We start from the raw sequence: 20,627 nt of genomic DNA, 5'->3' as shown, positions 1-20,627 counted from the left end.
GCAGGTACCCTCAGGTCATGGTTGTCATAACACACACCAAGGCCCTGTCCCAAATGGCACACTTCTATGCATTTTCGGTCTTGTGGACTTACAATGGCTGCCGCTTATGCGTATCCGTTAAGTCTACGAGACCGTAGGGTGTCCCAGGCTTCAGAAGGGTGCTTGTAAGCGCCCCCTATGCGGCCGATATGCACCCTCGATGCGCACTTTTGCTGAGCCCTCACTGGTGCGAGCTCCACAGCAGACTTCTTCCCAATAGTCAAAGCGACGTTACGCACGAAAGTGCGGACTCGTAGGAAGGCCGTGAGAGAGTCAGAATACGCTAAAGCGTTGCGGAGATATAGCCTCGCGCTCATTTTGGCGTGCTCTTTGTCGAATCCATTTGCATGTTATTCGAGAACGGTTTGATTAATCAACTTGAATTCCACAACTTTTTTGTCGGAATGGACTTAAGATGATCTGGTTCAATTTCCATGAAAATCGGAGCAACAGCCTAAGAGGAATTCGAAAAAAATGTTTTTTTGGAAGATTCAAAATGGCGGAAATTTTTTGATGACAGAAAATGGCGTCATAGGGTGCATTACGGGCACTTACGGTTCAAAAGTTATTAGCATAACTGTAAGTAAAATTTTGGACAGTTGGTGGCGCTAGAGGGATTGAGTTAGAGACTCCAAATTTGCCATGGTTAAAGTTCAGACTGTCCTCTATCTGTGTGCCAAATTTCATAACTTTCCCACAAGCGGTTCTATGAGCTGCCACAGACTCAAGAGCAGAAGAGGAAAAAGAAGTGGAAGAAGAAGAATGAGAATACTAACGATTACAATAGATTAATGCTGAATCACAATAATATGCTGATTTGCTGCTCAAGAAACATTTCTGATTATTTTCAGTGTTGAAAGCTGGATTCTTTGATGAACAGAGTTCAAAGGAACAGCATTTATTTGAAATCTTTTGTCATTATAAATGTCTTTACTGTCACTTTTGATCAATTTAATGCATCTTTGCTAAATAAAACTATTAATTTGTTTAAAAAAAAATCTTGCTGACTTTTCAATTAGTGTACAAGTTAAAGTATTTCCCTCTATAATCATCACTGTACCATGATACTGCCAATATGTTTTTGTAAGGAACAAATGGCCAACACTAAACCATTTAAATCTCTCCTAACACCTACTGTTATGTCAGACATCACATTTAATGATGAAATTGTAAAATGTGTGGAAAAGGAAAGAGCAGCATGTGTCTGTGAGAGGTGTGCGTCTGTCAATACTCGAAGTCACCAGCCGCTGACATCACAACAATAGAGCTGAAGAGTTTGAGTAAGTGCGACTCCTTTTAAAACGATTCCTGCTCCTCCTGCGCGATTCTTCAGACTGGGACCGTGTCCGGAGGAGCCACAAACCTCGGAGACGGACAGACAGGCGGTCAGTTCCTCTTCATACACTATACATTGAGTTTTATTTCATGTGAGATTGTGACAGTTCAGGTTTCTTTGTCATGTAAGAATAGAGATTTTGTGTATTTTAGAAGGATGATGATTTCTTCATGTTTCCTCCTATTCTTTATTGTTTCTCAGTTGCACCTGGCCTGAGATACTCTTGGATTCCAGACGTTCAGTTCGCTGTTGGGATGTACGGGCTGCTGTGTGAAAGTCTCCATGACTTCATCAAGGAGTCGTATGGTGACGATGTGTGGAAACTTGTCAGAGAGAGAGCCGACGTCAGACTGCACTCCTTCGTCACTCATCAGGTTAGAATTACTGTGAGAAAACAAACTTGACTTAGAGCTCTAATCACTGACTGAAAGACAAATATGTTTTTTATCCAATTTAGGGACTCGTGCATAAGAAGCATAAGTCATTACATTTATAAAAAGAGTTATAACTGATTCCTGGGGAAATGGCAAGCCAGATGGGATCAGTGTAGCACAAATTAACTTTACGAAATCCATCTTGTGGTTGTTTTGAAAATCACTGGGACACACTGTTGAAGAGATCAGAGCAACCCAGAATTTCTCGTTAATGGGTGAAGATCCTCCTTTAAGTCCAACATCTCTAAATAATACTTTGATGAACTCTTTTCATTTCTATTCTATTAATGAAGTGAGGTATCAAAGACAAACTTTAAAAACATTTTAATTTATTTATTTATTTATTGGTGGTTTAGTGATTGCCATGGGGTTAAATTATAAGAAAGCTAACTAATAACTAATAACTTTAAGAATATTTTCAGTACATTTGGTTTTTGTGTGTACAATTAGTAAAAAAATATTATAACAATAAATTGCTGTCTACATTACTGCTGTTATTACCATCATGAGAAGGTTTTTTATTGAACAAGTTTTTCCAGAAATTTGTATTTGGTTTTGATGAAAAACAAGTGACTGTAAATATTTTATCTGACAGTTTTGTCCAAACTGGTTAGCATTTGAAATTAATTAAGCATAAAATCAGAAAAAAAAAAAATATATATATATATATATATTCAGAATTTAAAATTCCTGATAATTTATTCACTCCCATGTCATCCAAGATGTTCATGTCTTTCTTTAGTTGAAAAGAAATGAAGGTTTTCTCCATATAGTGGACTTCACTGGGGTTCAACGGGTTGAAGGTCCAAATGTCAGTTTCAGTGCAGCTTCAAAGAGCTCTACACAATCCCAGATGAGGAATAAGGGTCTTATCTAGAGAAACCATCAGTCATTTTCTAAAAAAAAAAAAAAAAAAAAAAATGATATACTTTTCAACCACAAATGCTTGTCTTGCACTGCTCTGTGATGTGCCACGCATTACATTAGAAAGGTCACGCGTGACGTAGGCGGAAGTACCGCGGTAGGGCAAAAAACTCATTTTCTCCTCCAAGTTCAAAATCGTGTGACATCGTTGTTTTACCTTTTTTTGTAAAGACCGTTTGACTTAGTCTTTGCACGTTCGCTTTGTAGACACTGGATCGGTATTTCCGCCTACGTCATCCGTGACCTTTCCAACGTGATTACCTAATGCGTGAAGAGTCCTTAACGCTAGTGCAAGACAAGCATTTGTGGTTAAAAAGTATATAAATGTTTATTTTTTTTAGAAAATGACCGATGGTTTCTCTAGATAAGACCCTTATTCCTCGTCTGGGATCATGTAGAGCTCTTTGAAGCTGCACTGAAACTGACATTTGGACCTTCAACCCGTTGAACCCCAGTGAAGTCCACTATATGGAGAAAAATCCTGGAATGTTTTCCTCAAAAACCTTCATTTGTTTTTGACTGAAGAAAGACATAAACATCTTGGATGACATGGGGGTGAGTAAAGTATAAGGAAATTTTAATTCAAAAGTGAACTATTTCTTTCATAACAGAAATATCTATGTCAATGTTCATATGTGTGTGGTTATACCTGTGCATAAGCACATGTGTGTGTTAATGTGTGTTTGTGCAGGTGTACAGTGAGAGTGTGATTCCGCGTATCGCTAAAGCAGCGAGTGGCGTCACAGGAACACCCTATAATGAGCTCATGAACTCATGGGGCGTTTATTTCCTCGGATTCGTGGGGAAATACGGATATGACAGAATCCTCAAGGTACGTTCAGGTTTGTCTGGCAAATTGCATGATGTGATTTACCCAAGAAGGACACATTCCTGAATCAGCAGCCTTTGTTTGTTCAGGAACAACATTTGTTGTTCATGTATTTGTGTGTTTTGTTCTGGTGTCAGGTGTTGGGCCGTCATGTGCGTGACTTTGTAAATGGTCTGGATAACCTGCATGAGTACCTGCGCTTCAGTTACCCAAAAGTCCAGCCGCCGACCTTCTTCTGCCAGGAGGAATCAGCTACAGGAGTCACTCTGCATTACAGGTGTGTGTGTGTGTGTTAGTGTGAGAGTGTGTGTGTGCATCAGGAAGCTTTTGTCAATCAAAAACATACGCTGCCATTTAAAAGTTTGAGGTTGGTAAGATATTTAATGTTTTTGAAAGAAGTCTCTAAATAAATTATTTAAAAATATATAATATAATATAATATAATATAATATAATATAATATAATATAATATAATATAATATTTTGGGTTATTTATTTATTTATTTTTTTTTATAATTTCTATCTAAAAATTAGGGTTATTAATATTAATAATCATTACTCCAGTCTTCAGTGTCACATGATCCTTCAGAAATCATTCTAATATGATGATTTAATACTCAAGAAACATTTCTGATTATTATATATGTTGAAAAAAGTTGTGCTGCTTCATATTTGTGTGGAAACTGATTCTTTGATGAATAGAAGGTTCAAAAGAATAGCGTTTATTTGAAATGGAATCTTTTGTAACATTATAAATATCACTTTTGAATAATTTGATGAAAGCAAAAAAAATAAAAAATCTTACTGACCCCAAACATTTGAACGGTACTGTATAGTGACGGTACTGTAATCCACAGAAAAAGTGATTCACTCATGATTGATTTCCATGAAGTGATCATAATAATTGAGGTTCAGCTGATGTTCTCGGCTGTTCCTGTGTGTTTGTTCAGGAGCAAACGTAAAGGATACCTGCACTATGCCATGGGTCAGCTGAGACAGATGGGAAAACAGTTCTATGACACTGACATCCATGTTGAGGTTTTGTCCGAGCAGCTGGTGGGAGATTATTCACACGTCACCATGAGGTGAGATGCAGGACAACATCAATTTACCTGATTTACCGCTACCATCTGATGAGCTTGTGTTATTAAACAAACATAATAAAAATAGTCAAATAGTAACCAGCATTTCTGGATGTATTAAATCATACATTACACATGGCAGATATAACGAAACACTGATATTTTTATTTCAGATTAAACTTTGATAATTCTGCGTATCGATATATCCAGAAAGAGGACGAAGAGGAACAAGAGATCCTTCCCATCACCAGCGACTTTTTCTTTGAAGTTTTTCCCTTCAACATCGTGTTCAGACAGGTGACTTTCTTCTCCTCGTGTCTCATCTCATCTTCTCTGATAGAGTGGTGTATAACGTGTATTTTCTGATCCAATAGGATATGGTTGTGCATAACGTTGGCTCTGGATTGGCCACGGTCTTTCCTGATCTGGATGGGAAGAAGATCAATGATGCTTTTCTACTTGCTCGTCCTCTTGTGGAGTTTACTTGGAACATGGTAAGTCATTTTTAATAGTGATATATTAAAATATTTTATTCATTTTATATATATATATATATATATATATGTATATATTGTAATTTAAAATTACAAAAAAAATTAACTAAAATATGTATTATTTATTAATATTAATTAAAAAGTTTAATATTAAAATTTGTTATTAATTATTATAATATACATTATTAATCTTTTTTCAAATTCATTAAATATTTTAAGTTAATATTTTTTGTAATTGTAATTGTAAATTGTAATTTAAAATAAAATATTAACCTAAAATACATAGTTTATTTATAATAATTGTAAATATTAATATATTAAAATATGTTATTAATTCTGATAATATAAATTATATATATAAATGAATATTAACAAATAATAAATATTTTAAATTAATATTTTTTGTAATTTAAATTGTAATTTAAAATGTTAAAAATATTAACTTGAAATGTTTACTTATCAATTTTCATTTTTAATATTAATATATTAAAATACTTATACTTAAATACTTATTAAATATTTAAATATTTAATATATATTTTATTTATCCACAGTTATTCAGTAAATCAAATAATAAATAAATGATACCAAGATACCAAACTTAAAATTATTAATAAAAGAGTGTTGCATCACTTTATATTGAAGAAAATAAATCAATCGATGGACTCTGTGACAGATCATCTCGCACCCCAACAACCTGTTTGAGATCATGTCGAAGGAGCCGGTGAAGCGAGAGAGGAACCTTCATAACAGAGTGCAGAGTAAGGAAGGTCCTACAGACGTTCACTGAAGATCTCAGACCTGCAGCTGCAGCTTGAGCTTTCATGAGGTGATTCTGTTCTGTGTCTCACAGACTCCGATTATGAGAACGCCAATCGCTCGGCTGACGTGGACGTGGAGCTGATGGCCTTTCAGTCAATCATCGGGGACGATTATAAAGGTCGGTCACGTCTCTGACCTCCAGACACTCCAGATACACCAGTTCAGCCAAAAATGAAAATTCTATCACCATTTACTCACACTCATGTTATTTCAAACTCGTATGACGTCGTTTATTCCATTAAATACACAAATAGAGAGCGTTAGTAGATCCTCCCGCCTTCAAACACAATAATGACAAAAAGTAACAGAACAGTAGACTGTAGGCCTTGTGGGTTTGAACATGAGGGTGAATCTGTTTTTCTATCCATCTATCCATCCATCCATCGTTCTGTCATTCAATCCATCTATCCATCCATCCATCGTTCTGTCGTTCAGTCCATCCATCCATTGTTCTGTCTTTCCATCCATCCATCCATCATTCTATCGTTCAGTCCATCCATCTATCATTCTGTCGTTCAATCATCCATCCATCCATCCATCATTCTGTCGTTCAATCCATCAATCCACCCATCCATCATTCTATCGTTCAATCCATCAGTCCACCCATCCATCATTCTGTCGTTCAGTCCATCCATCCATCATTCTGTCGTTCAATCCATCCATCCATCCATCCATCATTCTGTCATTCCATCCATCCATCCATCATTCTGTCTTTCCATCCATCCATCCATCATTCTGTCATTCCATCCATCCATCCATCATTCTATCGTTCAGTCCATCCATCTATCATTCTGTCGTTCAATCATCCATCCATCATTCTGTCATTCAATCCATCAATCCACCCATCCATCATTCTGTCGTTCAATCATCAGTCCACCCATCCATCATTCTGTCGTTCAATCCTTCAATCCACCCATCCATCATTCTGTCGTTCAGTCCATCCATCCATCATTCTGTCGTTCAATCCATCCATCCATCCATCCATCATTCTGTCATTCCATCCATCCATCCATCATTCTGTCTTTCCATCCATCCATCCATCATTCTGTCATTCCATCCATCCATCCATCATTCTATCGTTCAGTCCATCCATCTATCATTCTGTCGTTCAATCATCCATCCATCCATCCATCATTCTGTCGTTCAATCCATCAATCCACCCATCCATCATTCTATCGTTCAATCATCAGTCCACCCATCCATCATTCTGTCGTTCAATCCTTCAATCCACCCATCCATCATTCTGTCGTTCAGTCCATCCATCCATCATTCTGTCATTCCATCCATCCATCATTCTGTCTTTCCATCCATCCATCCATCATTCTGTCTTTCCATCCATCCATCCATCATTCTGTCATTCCATCCATCCATCCATCCATCCATCATTCTGTTGTTCCATCCATCCATTGTTCTCTTTCCATCCATCATTCTGTCTTTCCATTTTTCTTTCCATCCATCCATCCATCCATCCATCATTCTGTCATTCCTTCCATCCATCCATCCATCCATCCATCCATCCATCCATCTATTGTTCTGTTGTTCCATCCATCCATTTTTCTTTCCATCCATCCATCCATCATTCTATCATTCAATCCATCCATCCATTGTTCTCTTTCCATTTATCCATCGTTCCATCAATCCATTTTTCTGTTGTTCCTTCCACCCTACCATCCATACATCCACCTGTCTATCTATCTATCATTCTATCTAGCTATCTATCGCTCTATCGTTCTGTAGTTCTATCTGTCGTCCTATCTGTCATTCCATCATTCTGTTGTTCCATCGTTCTGTCTATCTTTTTTATTTACTGTTAATTTATTGTACGTGTTAGTTAATTAATTAATTAATTGTATTGTGTGTGTAATGCTTAGGCAACATTTTGACACTTCACACAGTCATGCCAATAAAGTGAATTTGATTTTGAATTTGAAAGTCATATAGATTTGAAGCAACATGAGGGTGAATAAATATATTATATAACTCAATATTATGTCGACTTTAACATTTAAAATGAATCCTAGCTTTACTTCATTTGACGTTCAAGAAGAAAACACAATCCTAAAGTAATGCTAACATGTCCGAGTTCTTCTTTGGACGGTGTCAGATGGAAACAGCGCTAATGCGATGGAGAGCTGGGGTGACGGCAGCCGCTGCCTGAAACTGAAGGGTCAGATGAGGTACATGCCGGAGTGGGAGTCCATCATCTTCCTGGGGACTCCAGTGTAAGAAACACACACACATTTACACAGTGAGACTTGCAGGTGCATTTTTCTTCCTTCAAGTGTTTTTTTCCATGCATGCATGTGTATTTAATTATGTGTGTGTGTGTGTTGTCTTTGCAGCATGGAGAGTTTAAGTGCCATGTTTAAGACGGGGCTGTACATCAATGACCTGAGCATGCACGACTCGAGCAGAGATCTGGTGCTGGCAGGAACTCAACAGTCTGAAGAGCTCAAGAGAGCCCTCATACAGGTACAGCTGTCAGACCCTGGAGTGTCCTGCTTTTGATGGACCAAAGAGGCTAGATGTTGTTTTTGTGCTCTACTAGAACAGGTTTTCATGCTTGAATGTTGATTATTTTCCTCATATTCTCCATTGTTGCAGCTCCTCTCTTCCCAGTCTGTCAGTAACACTCTGTTTAGTTCCTGTCTCTATGAAGCCCCTCCTTCTGAAAAGCACAGATTGGATCAGTTTGTTTTGATTTTTCTAATAAATGATGTTTGGATAATCAAGTAAACTGAAGCTGCTTCAGTTCAGTAAGTGTTCATATTGAAGTATTACTAACAATATCAAAAAAATCAGTAATGATTTCACAGCAGAAAGACATGTGAAGCACAAGCTTTGTACAATTATACTAAAAGACTTTTACTTGAGATTGAGTTTCACCATCAATCAGACGACAGAAGGACTGTAGGAGACTGTGTGCAATAGGGTTTTCAGAAAAGTTTTGATCATGTTCATAATTTAGAGACATTAGAAATTTGCATATCAAATATGAAACCGTAGGCTTTATAGTGTTAAGGGCATGTCTCGGCATCACAGACATGTTCTCCTCTCTTTTCCTCTCTGTCTATATCGTTGTCTTTCTCTTTGTGCCCCACAGGAGCAAAAGAAATCCAGTAAACTAGAGGAAAGCATGAAAATGTTGGACTATGAGATGAAAAAGACGGATGATCTTCTGTACAGAATGATTCCTAAACCTGTTGCTAAGCGACTGCGGAAAGGAGAACCAGCTGTGAACACCTGTGAGGTCAGAACATCTGCACCTTTGTGTCCAACCCAATTCTTGTTTTTCTGTTTGTTGTTTTAGATTTTCATGAAGTTTGATGACTGACTCAACTCATTTTCGAAATCACAATTTGGTTTTAATGATGTGAACTTTCTGGAACGTGTCAGTCACCCTGAGAGTTTTGATTGTTGACGTTTACATGTGACCTGTTTCAGGTGTTTCCTGATGTGACCATCCTGTTCAGCGACGTGGTGGGCTTCACTCGTATCTGCAGTCATATCACACCCATGCAGGTGGTCTCCATGCTCAACACCATGTACACGCTCTTCGACACGCTCAGCGAGAAGCACCGAGTGTTTAAGGTCAGGTCATTTCTTCTGTGGTTTCAGCACAATCACATGTTGATGAAGGTGTTTTGGTGTGTTTATGCCACATCTTGATTACAAAATGACAACCCGTGATGTTCTGATGTGTTCACATCCTCGGACTCTCGGACTATGTGTTTGTATGGGAACACTATCACCGGCAAAATTAATCTGCAGTGGTCAGGTGGTACAAGTCGGAACTCTTTAAAAATTCTGAGTTTACAAGTTGTAATTATGAGCTCTACAATGATGTAAACAAAGTCAAAATCGAGTAATTACAGTAATTCTGAACAGTGTTATTTTAGTTTTATTATAGTTCTGTGAATATTTTGAATTTTTATATTTTTAGTTTTCACGTTATTTTTTTCGTTATGTGCTTTTCTCATTTTATTATTATTATTATTTTTAAAATATTGCTATTTAGGTTCAATTTATTGGTTTTATTAGTTTTATTTTGTTTAAATTTTTTTTCCCAGTTAATAATTTTAGCGCTTCAAAACTTGTTTTTCAGCTTTATTTCAATAAACAGAATTTTTTTTTAATAGTCTTAGTTTTAATTAATGATAATAACCCTGATTCTGACATGCGCTGCAAAAAATAATGTTCTTCCTCTTGTTTTCCAGTACAAATATCTAAACATTCTTAAATTAATTACGATATTAGATATTAAATCTTGTTTATTTTCTGAAAAAAATCACCAAAATGAAAAAAAAATCTGCCAATTGGTTAAAAAAAAATCTTAATTTAAAAGGAAAACAAGATTATTTTCCTGACCCAGATGGCAGATTTTTATTCATTTTGAACATATACGAACTTAACTTTAATATCTTAAGTCATTTCTCCAGTAAATGTATCTTGATTTAAGAATGTTTCGATATTTGTCCTGGAAAACAAGACAGAAATACTGATGAAGAACATGTCTGTCTGTGTGTGTTTCAGGTTGAAACTATAGGTGATGCGTACATGGTGGTGGCAGGCGCTCCAGAAAAGACGAAGTATCACGCCCACAATATTTGTGACATGGCTCTAGATATGGTTCGCTCTATCGATCATCTCAAAGACCCGTCCAATGGAAACAACATCCAGATCCGCGTGGGTACGTCTTCTCTGATTTCTATCGCTGGCATTGGTGTTGTTGTCTAACAATATACACTACCGTTTAAAGGGTAAGATGTTTTAGTCTTTTTTAAAAGAAGTCTCTTCTGTTCACCAAGGCTGCATTTATATGATCAAAAATACAGTAAAAACAGTCAAGTTGTGAAATATTATTACAATTTAAAATGAATGTTTTCCATGTGAATATATGGTAAACTGTAATTTATTTCTGTGATCAAAGCTGAATTTTCAGCATCATTACTCCAGTCTTCAGTGTCACATGATCCTTCAGAAATCATTCTAATATGATGATTTGCTACTTAAGAAACATTTATGATTATTATCAAGGTTGAAAACAGTTGTGCTGCTTCATATCTCTTTGGAAACCGATACATTTTTTTAAGGATTCTTTGATGAATAGCATTTATTTGAAATATAAATCTTTTTTAACATTATAAATATCTTTACTCTCAATTTTGATCAATTTATTGCTGTTTGGAAAAGCTTTTTTACTCATATTTTATTGTCACTGCACTACTTTGACCGCTGTCATGCTTCTCTTAGGAATTCACTCTGGGATGGTGGTCGCTGGGGTCGTAGGTCACAAGATGCCTCGCTATGGTCTTCATGGTGATACAGTCCACACGGCTTCTGCCATGGAGAGCAATGGGAAGGTAGATGGAGAGTGCAGCTGCAAACATATTTGCACCGTCTTTATTATTATACTTTATTATAATTTTTGCACAGACATCTGTGCATCATTTGCTATGTTTCCATCAACCTGTTTTTATGCAAATTTTGGGATATCGCATAAATAAAAACGCTGGATGGAAACGCCAAGATGCACATAAATTCTAAAAATGCACAAAAAAAGGTATGCGCTCAAACTGAATAAATCCCTCGATGTGCAACATAATGATATTTGCATTTACTTTAAGCAGAAATAATAGGGTTAGTGCAGTTTTAATCACATGCACCATAATATCTAATACTCATTAGACTGATGTTTGTTGGTTTTATTGACCGTTTCTCTGCTTTTAATAGGACTGAACTCCTGTTGTCGATCACAGGCCTGAACCCCCCGCTGTCTGATTGACATTTCACTCTATTGATCGACTGATCTGTCACTTATAGGAAATGCACATTCAGCTGAGCAGCGCTACTTACGAGCACCTGAAAGGAAGTCACTTCATCTTTGAGAGACGTGGTACCATCACCATCAAGGTCAGTCACTAAGCAACTGGACTGAAAAACCAGGACCACCTGAGGTCCAATGAGCCAATTCGATACCCATCTGACCACCTTTATAGTGTTGTTTACTAAGGAAAGAACAATCACTGACCTGGAGTATGATCAATAATAATAGTGATGCTTCTTTAGCAAACTAATAAATTCAAAACACACATTTTTTTTGTTGACATAACTTCTCTCATGGAGTGTAAACAGCCTGCCTGCCTTGTTGGCACTGACTCCACCCACCACTGTCTGATTAAGCCACACAAAATGACAAAAGAAACCTGTCTGATAACAGTATCCGTGGTGTGGAGAGTAAGACGGGTGGTGTTAGCTTTTGTTGCGACCGACCCTGAGTTGAAATCCACCTTTTTTCAAACTCATTCTTCTCTGAGCTCGGAAAGGCATTTATTTTAAATTAAAATTGAGAAAATTTCGGAAATAAAGTGCCTAATGGGTATTTGGGTATTTAATAGTGGTAATAAATTGTTTACCGGATAGGTGTAGGGAAGGGCTATAGGGACAGGGACAAGTAATGTCCCAATAAAGCAGCATCCATTTATGATTTTAATAAATATAATCATATACACTGAATATGTTGTTATTATTGCATACTGTTTTATATACACAGAGGTGCAAATAGCATCCGTCACTATTTGCACTAAATATAAATAGCATCTAACTACTGTTTACACTAAATACTGCTATTTTCGCTTCTCTTATGTGATTTAATTATTGATTCAACCTTAAATAAAATAACTAATAGTGTTGGGGAAAGAGTAATGCATTACTCCCTAAAAAAAAGTAACTAATTGTGTTACTTTTTATGGAAAGTGATGTGTTATGTTACTTTTGTGTTACTTTTTCTCACCTGGGCTCCGGTTGATTGTTTGTTTGTTTGTTTTTAATAGCAAATCTGCTTTTGGCAAAAGTAACACCAAGAGTGAAATGAATGGGGATTATGCGCAACAAACTTACGTATTCTGTAAAACAGGTCACATAGCTTCCGGTTCAGGTCTTTTGTATCTGCTTTGTTAAATATTGAGCTGTTTTACTCAAAACGTCTTCAGAGGAGTTACCAAAGATGAGCATAACTGATGTCCATCGCATATGCAGATTAATATCTAAACGTTTTTTATTTTTCTTCTTCTCACTAACATTCGAATTTTAAAAATTGAATATGTTTAGCTGATTACCTTGAAAATGTCCATAGATATCTCCGTCAGTTTGTCAGTTCGATAAACAGCACATTTCATTCTTCTTCTGCAGTCCAGAATAGCAGCACAGCTGAAAGGTTTGTTTGAGCTGTGCCCTCTAGTGTTCAGACGTGAATTTGCATTTCCTTCAACCTGAGGCGTATAGGTTTTATGTCGAACATCACATGAACAAACAGGAAAACGGGTCTCATCGCATCCGCTTATCGGAGAAAGTTTTAACAGTGTGCCGAGAAATTGAGTCCCCCCAGGAATCGGGTCTCCTTTAGAACCCAGGCGGTAATGCCTGATCAAAAGTTGTTATCGTGATGTCTTGACTAATTATAACCTATTTCACTATTGTATGATGTTTATGACATTAAGTGCACAAACAACATGCATGAAATATAAAATGAATGCCTATGTATTGCTTAATAAAACAAACTGGAAACAGATATTGGAAGCAAAAAACATACCTAATATAAGCTAAGCTAAGCTAGCAGGCTAATCAGGTAGATGTATGCTATGCTAGTACATAAGCTAACTAAAAAACAGTAAGAACGAGAAATGCTTGATTTCACAACCTATAGCTGTCTTATACTAGTATATGAACCATGTCATTTAAAAGACATTAATGGTCATTATAACACATTTTAAACAATATAAATCATAACGTGATTTTGCAGGAATTATAATCGGGCGCTAAAAATACTATCCATTAAAAGTACGTTGAATCAATGGGATCACTTGGGGTCCTAAAGGAGACCCGATTCCTGGGGGACTCGATTTCTCACCACACCGTTAACACTTTCTCCAATAAGCGGATGCGATGAGACCTGTTTCCTGTTAGTTCATGTGATCTTCGACATAAAACCTATAAGCCTCAGGCTGAAGGAAATGCAAATCCACGCCTGAACAGTAGAGGGCGCAGCTCAAACAAACCTTTCAGCTGTGCTGTTTATCTAAAGTAATTTTTGCTTATTGGTATGGTTGAATTGGATCATCAAAGGTCAGCAGCAAAGACATTGGTTAATAAAGTGAGATTAAATACATAAAGTATATTTGTGTTATTAATGTGTATAATTATTGCAGGTTTGTGTAATATTCTGAGTTTGCATTTCGCTGTTTTTATTCATTTTGAGGAATCTGTCCAAGTGAGATGAGTGAATGTATGCTCACATTTAGTCTAGAACTACAATTACCATCACTGAACTGCTCCACCAACTCTTTTTCTCTGACAGGGGAATGTGGAGATTGAGACGTACTGGCTGAAAGGAAAGCGAGATAAAGATGGAAACGCTCAGGCCGCTTGCCCACAGTTTGAAGCTCAGACCATCAGTAAAGCCACTATTTCTGCCCCCGAACCGCCCAGCGATGAGGAAGTGATGGTAAATGCATGATATGTGGAGTTAAAATTACCCTAGCAGTTATCTTAGATGGACTTTGAAGCATTGATCTAACTTAAAGTTAACATGAAATAATAAATGTTTATTTATTATGTTTCTGGCCTTATTTTGAATGATTGATTAATTTATTGTTAATTTAATTTATTGATTGATTAACTTAAATTGTTTTTTATGATTGCTCTTCCTCCTCAGGTGTTTCCCTCAGTGGCAGGTGAAGATGAGGACGATGTGAAATCCCTCCGCTCTCACCGCATGAAGATGGAAACCTCCGGAAACTCTCTGGAGGAGTCCATGGAGGAGTGTCGGGTGGAAGAAACGTCGGTCAGTAAGGTGAGATCCTGTTCTGTGAGTGTGATTTCTGTGCTTACGTGAACGAGTGATGAGTTATTACACCAAGATAAAATCAAACACTCTCTCTCAGTCTCATTATAAGGACGCTCTGCAGGACAGCAATCTTCAAGATCCGCACATCGAACTTGACTCGGCTGAGTTTGATGGTCGAGATTCAATAATGGAGTCTCCCGCCGGCTCCTGTGATTCCCACGGCTCTGAGAAAAGCACCATGTGCTCCGTGTGCTAATCACAGTCATCACGACGTTGCTTTGAAATCGATTCTGAGAGTCTGTTTTAAAGTTATTGATCTGAATTTGTTGCCCAAAGAATTCTGTAAATTGAATTCGTCTTGTAAATAGACTAGATTGAACTGAAATGTGCTTAATGTGTTGTTTTCTCATCTCTACTCTGACTAAATCTCTGTTCCCTTTTGTTTTATGCTTTATATTGACAGATACCTTTATTCATTAATTTTTAAAGACTCTGACAGAAATGTCCGGCTCATATTTCATCCCAAAATCTGCATAAATTTGTTAGTGCAACAAATACTATTATGATATACAAGTACTTTACAATATAATATATCTCTTTACTGTCTTTGGTTAATTTATTACTGAATAAAAGTATTTATTTCTTTAAAATAAAATAAAACCTTACTAAACCCCACACTTTTGAATGGTGGTGTACTTTTTTTGCCTTTTTGATTGGGGTAATATATGACCTGGACATGATTTAGACAGTTTTCATAAAATCCATCCAGTACTTTGTTAGTGCTCGATTCAGATTTTTGACACGGTTAGTTGTTGTAGTGCTCCTGAAGACGCATTTGCTGTTAAAGCTTTCAGGGATAGTCATCATTTACTCACCATGTTGTTGTTCTAATGCTGTATGCCCTTCATTCTTTTATGGACCACAAAAGGAGGATTAAAAAAAAAAAAAAATGTCCTGCTCGCACTCGTCCATATAATGGCAGTGAATAACGACTCAGTCTCGCCCAGAAAAAGCACACACATTGTGAGAAATCAAGATTAATAAATACGCAACATGAAATACAACGCCTAGAAATCACAAAAAAAGTATCCCTGTACTTTCCTCAAAAAGTTAAAGGGATAGTTCACCCAAAAAGGAAAATTCTGTCAGTTACTCACCCTCAAGTAGTTCCAAATCTGTATGAATTTCTTTGTTCTGCGGAAAACACAAAGGAAGATATTTGGAAGAATGTCAACAGATCTCGCCCCCCCATTGACTACCATAGTACGTTATTTATTTTTCCTATGGTAGTCAATGGGGGCAAGATCTGTTTGGTTCTTCCAAATATCTTCCTTTGTGTTCAGCAGAGCAAAGACATTTATACAGGTTTGGAACTACTTGAGGGAGAGTAAATGTTGACAGAATTTTTGTTTTTTGGGTGAACTACCCCTTTAATCTCCAGACCGGAAATCTGGTTGTCAGATGACAAATGTAAACGCCATAACTTCTTGTTACGGCAAACACAACAGATATATTCACCTCAGAGAAGAAGGTACAGGGATTGTATTTAATGTCGCTTATTTATTAATCTTGATTTCTCGCAATTTGAATTTTTTTTTTCTTTCTGAGCGAGTTGGAGTGAGCTGAGGCGCGAGTCTCGTGAACGCGCACGTTCTGCAACGTGCAGAAAAGACTAACGGTCAAAGTTAGGATTTTTATTAAATAATACATTAAATTTGGAGTTGTTTTCCCCTAAACCTTATCGTATGGCCCCAGAACACTTGGAATATAATGCATGTATAATATAGGATGATTCTCTGATACTTTTGCGTCGTTTTTTAAAAAAAAACTTGATGCTGGTCGCCATTATACGGATGCCATTTAAAGTCGCCTCTTGTGCTCCATAAAAGAAAGAAGGGCATAGGCTACGGCATTAGAACAACACCAGGGTGAGTAAACAATGACTTAATTTTTATTTTAGGACGAACTATCCCTTTAAAGTCATTTAATTTACATGAATTCATAATTGATTCAGAATCGCTCTTATTTAAGGAAATGTAGGCTACTTAAGCTCTCGACATTATCTGCGACATGATCCATTACCACAGAAAATCATTTAAACTTTTCCCTCAGTCTGTCAAAACAAACGAAAATCATGATTACAGTGTAATGCGCTTATAATGGTCTTGTTAAAGCACTTATATTAATTCTTCTTTACAAAAATGTGCCTTATTTGTGCTGTAAATGTCTTAATCATTCCTGGTTATGCATTACATGTGTAATTCCTGTAGGTGGCGTTTCATTCTAGAAAAACAGGCCATACTGTACATTTACACTGGTTACACGTTATATTATGTCATGTTAACACATATCTTTATGTGTATCTATTTTAGAAACATTTATCCAAGTTAAATGCCCCTCAGACTTCCATTGTAAGTGTATTACTGTAAACACTTATTGTTTGTCTTTACAAACTGAGGGACAGTTCAAAATTATTTGTTGTGGTAATTTACCATCACAGATGACACTTTGAAGCTCTCAACTATTTCTCTAAACTTGAAAAGGACATTTATCTTCTCTGAGATCTTCCTCTCTAAGGTTATGGTGTGTACTTCTGTGTGTGTGTTGTATTCTCTCTGTTCTGTTTCCTCAAAGTGAGGTGAAAATAAACCAGGAGTGACAGCGTGACTCGTTTAATCACTGTCTTTCAGTATATTACAGTCGATCACAAGCAGTATCAATAATTTCACACATCACTTATGCTGCATTAGAGTTGTCAAGCCTTATTTATGCTGAAATGATGATCTCAGTGTCTGTTATGAGACCAAGACGAATAGAACTGACATAGAAAAAGATATAACTATATTCTGTTTTTCACTCCTATAGGCTACATCAAGCATACTGGCTGCTTTTCTTTAGTATATTATATTTATATATTGATTCCTTTAAAGTGTCCTTTCTGAATATAAATATATAATATATATATATATATATATATATTTAAAGAATATTTTCTTTAAATAACAATTAAAAATCTTTCTGACCCCAAACTTTTGAACAAGCCAATCAAAACCAAGGTTACATGATGGGATTTTTTTAGTCCAGGTTGTGTCGTCTCCACCAGGATCTGTAGTCTTTCTCAGATGGTGTTTCCCACCGAGGGGCTGGAGGAACTGCGCCTGAAGGTGGCGTCCTCTCTGTCCAGGCTGTACCCGGAGTTATGCCGCTCATCTTTGGGTGTCGTCTGCAGCGAGCAGTGGAAGCAGAAGGCGTAGAAGAACGCCACCAGGAGCAGCAAGCACACGATGCAGAAGATGATGACTATGAGGATGGTGTGAACGTGTGTGTACATGTCCTCAGAAGGGCTGAACACTGGGGTCACAGTCTCAGCTGGGGTCACTGCAGATGTCACGTTCCCACCGCCGAAGACTGACGCCTCAGACATGAAGTGAGCCATGGCGGTGAGGGGAATTATGGGTAAGTTATCAGTGACCTGCTGTAGAGGTGAAGACAACTCTGTGAGGAGGATATAGCGTTTATGCAAACTGTAAAACTCAAGAAAACATGTCCAGTTTACAGTTCACTGAAAAATCAAAGTAAAATACTGCATAAATACTATATTACATATTTTAGATAATGAAAGTTATTTTTATTGTGCACCTTTTTAAATTATAAAATTATGTGGCAGTTATATAGGATCTTAAAGGGGACATATCATGAAAATCTGACTTTTTCCATGTTTAAGTGTTATAATCAGGTCCCCAGTGCATCTACCAACCCAGAAAACGTGAAAAAGGACAATCCAGTAACTTTGTTTTAGTAAGCCTTTCTCTGCAAGCATGTGAAAAAACGAGCCGCTCAGATTTCGTTCCCCTAATGATGTAGGAAGAGGATCTTATTGTAATATTACCGCCCCTTAATCTGCACGTTTCCACCCACAGCGCCGCCATTTTGTTTTCGCAAGCTACAGCGGTGAACCAGTTCTAACGCCATGGCAAAAGTTGGAGCAAAGCATGCTAACTGTTCTGTTACTGGCTGCACAGACGAGCACTGAACACTATTTAGAGTCTAGCTTGGATAGCCTGCAAGTTGACCCTGGCAAGCTCGATTGCTAAAAAAGGAGTGTTTCTGTCCGAATGTTATTTGGGAAAAAATATTAGACCATTCACAGCATTTGACAGCAATCATAAACGTTAGTCTGGTGTGTATGGCTCTGTTTGGCAAACAGGTATGCTATGTATAGTGGGCATCCATACGGGTTTTACACAAAAGATTAACATGACGGCACATGCTAGTCGATGAGTTGAATCAACTCCACAGCAACTACATAAATTTATCCACTAACTATTCAGAAATGTCCAGTTTCACTCTAAAAGTTGTAACTTCTTCCTGAGTCTCTCCATCAGTGTCGACTCCGGTTTGAACAATGTAAGGCTGAACACTGTTACTGACAATCCTCATTTTGGCTGCGTGAGATTCTCCAGCTTTGTTGTTGTTGAGCAACCGAAGCACGAGCTGTTAAAGCTCCGCCCTCTTCTGGAAAGGGGGCCGGGAGCAGCAGCTTATTTGCATTTAAAGGGACACACACAAAAACGGCGTGTTTTTGCTCACACCCAAATAGGGGCAAATTTGACAAGTTATAATGATCTGTGGGGTATTTTGAGCTGAAACTTCACAGACACATTCTGGGGACACCAGAGACTTATATGACATCTTGTGAAAAGGGGCATAATAGGTCCCCTTTAATGATCTAAGAATACATTTTTCAGAATTTATTTCTTTCTATTGATTATTTTCTTTCGATTGTTGTTGACGGGCTCTGTGAGATTCATAAATATTTATAAATTATTTATAATTTAAATAATTATAAATTATTATAATGATTAAGCTAAAAAGATAAAACATTCAACTATTATTACAATTTAAAATGAATATTTTCTATTGGAATATATAATTTATTCCTATACTGGCAGATCAATACTTCAGAAAACATTCTAATATGTTTTAATGATTTAATATGATTTGTGGAAACTGATTCTTTTTTTCAGATTCTATGAAGTTAAAAACAGAAACAGTATTCGTTTGAAACCAATTTTTTTGTAACAATTTCTAATGACCAGCAACACATTCAGCATGTGAGGTCTATACAATACAGATGTTTACATTTACACAGCGTTGACATTTAGTAAATAATTGGCTGGAAAATGTCGATTTTGATTACTAATCTCAATTTAAGTTTGGTCTACCAGTAGTCAAAGTGAAGGCTCAGTCGAAAAAGAGCATGGCATTTCTAAGAAACATTATGCATAATCTCTCTTGGTCTCCAAAATCTCTTCCATAACTAAAAGTTTCACCAGAGGCAGAATTGAAGAGACTCACCCAGTCCAGTGCAACTGCTGTCAGCTCTTATCTGTAGAAAAGTGTCTCTTCTGAAGATCAGTCCACTTGTGTTTGCATTACAGAACCTGCTTACTAAACGCGTCCATGCGACAGGACGAAAGAAAGAAATTAAGAGAGAGATGAGGGAGGAGAGGCGGTCGATGTTGCTATAGAGACGCTCACTGTGTGGATGAGAGCTTGAACGTGATGAATGTCAGAGTGTGATGCCAACTCTACTCAAAGATGAGTAGATAGATTAAAAATTAACATAAAAATTAGTCTGTCTTTGCTTTTACATCTCATGAAGCGTCTGTTCCTCCATTCATGTTATATGAGATGAGATGCATGAGTGTGTTGATGGGTTCTCATATTCATTCAAACAGGGAGGGATGGATGGATCCCAACACAGTTTAAGGCAATTCATCCTCAGTGTTTTTGTGTCATTTGCTTGCTGAAAAGTCAGA

At 36.9% G+C, this 20,627-nt stretch overlaps 1 protein-coding gene across 1 annotated transcript; it reads left to right on the top strand.

Moving 5' to 3' along the window:
• The first annotated feature begins 1,120 nt into the window (after positions 1-1,120).
• Positions 1,121-17,469, top strand: LOC127494764 (soluble guanylate cyclase 88E-like). Its single transcript, XM_051860916.1, has 19 exons — positions 1,121-1,424; positions 1,577-1,749; positions 3,425-3,565; positions 3,700-3,839; positions 4,513-4,647; positions 4,818-4,941; positions 5,019-5,138; positions 5,815-5,899; positions 5,992-6,078; positions 8,065-8,182; positions 8,303-8,432; positions 9,064-9,210; positions 9,405-9,551; positions 10,494-10,650; positions 11,214-11,323; positions 11,784-11,873; positions 14,317-14,463; positions 14,674-14,811; positions 14,903-17,469. Exons 2-19 carry the CDS (start codon positions 1,630-1,632, stop codon positions 15,059-15,061), a joined length of 2,295 nt encoding a protein of 764 aa, XP_051716876.1. The 5' UTR covers positions 1,121-1,424; positions 1,577-1,629; the 3' UTR covers positions 15,062-17,469.
• The last annotated feature ends 3,158 nt before the right edge of the window (positions 17,470-20,627 follow it).

The sequence above is a fragment of the Ctenopharyngodon idella genome, chromosome 14, assembly GCF_019924925.1.
Source record: "Ctenopharyngodon idella isolate HZGC_01 chromosome 14, HZGC01, whole genome shotgun sequence".
Classification (NCBI taxonomy): domain Eukaryota; kingdom Metazoa; phylum Chordata; class Actinopteri; order Cypriniformes; family Xenocyprididae; genus Ctenopharyngodon; species Ctenopharyngodon idella.
Note: the sequence above shows the minus strand (reverse complement) of the source record. Positions and strands in the feature narration are given on the sequence as shown.

Bases quoted from the DNA above. Each gene is read 5' to 3' on its own strand.
- LOC127494764 (XM_051860916.1), top strand. From the start codon at position 1,630: ATGTACGGGCTGCTGTGTGAAAGTCTCCATGACTTCATCAAGGAGTCG. The intron at 9,552-10,493 runs GTCAGGTCATTT...TGTGTGTTTCAG, and splicing joins AGAAGCACCGAGTGTTTAAG to GTTGAAACTATAGGTGATGC. The intron at 11,874-14,316 runs GTCAGTCACTAA...TTTCTCTGACAG, and splicing joins GTGGTACCATCACCATCAAG to GGGAATGTGGAGATTGAGAC.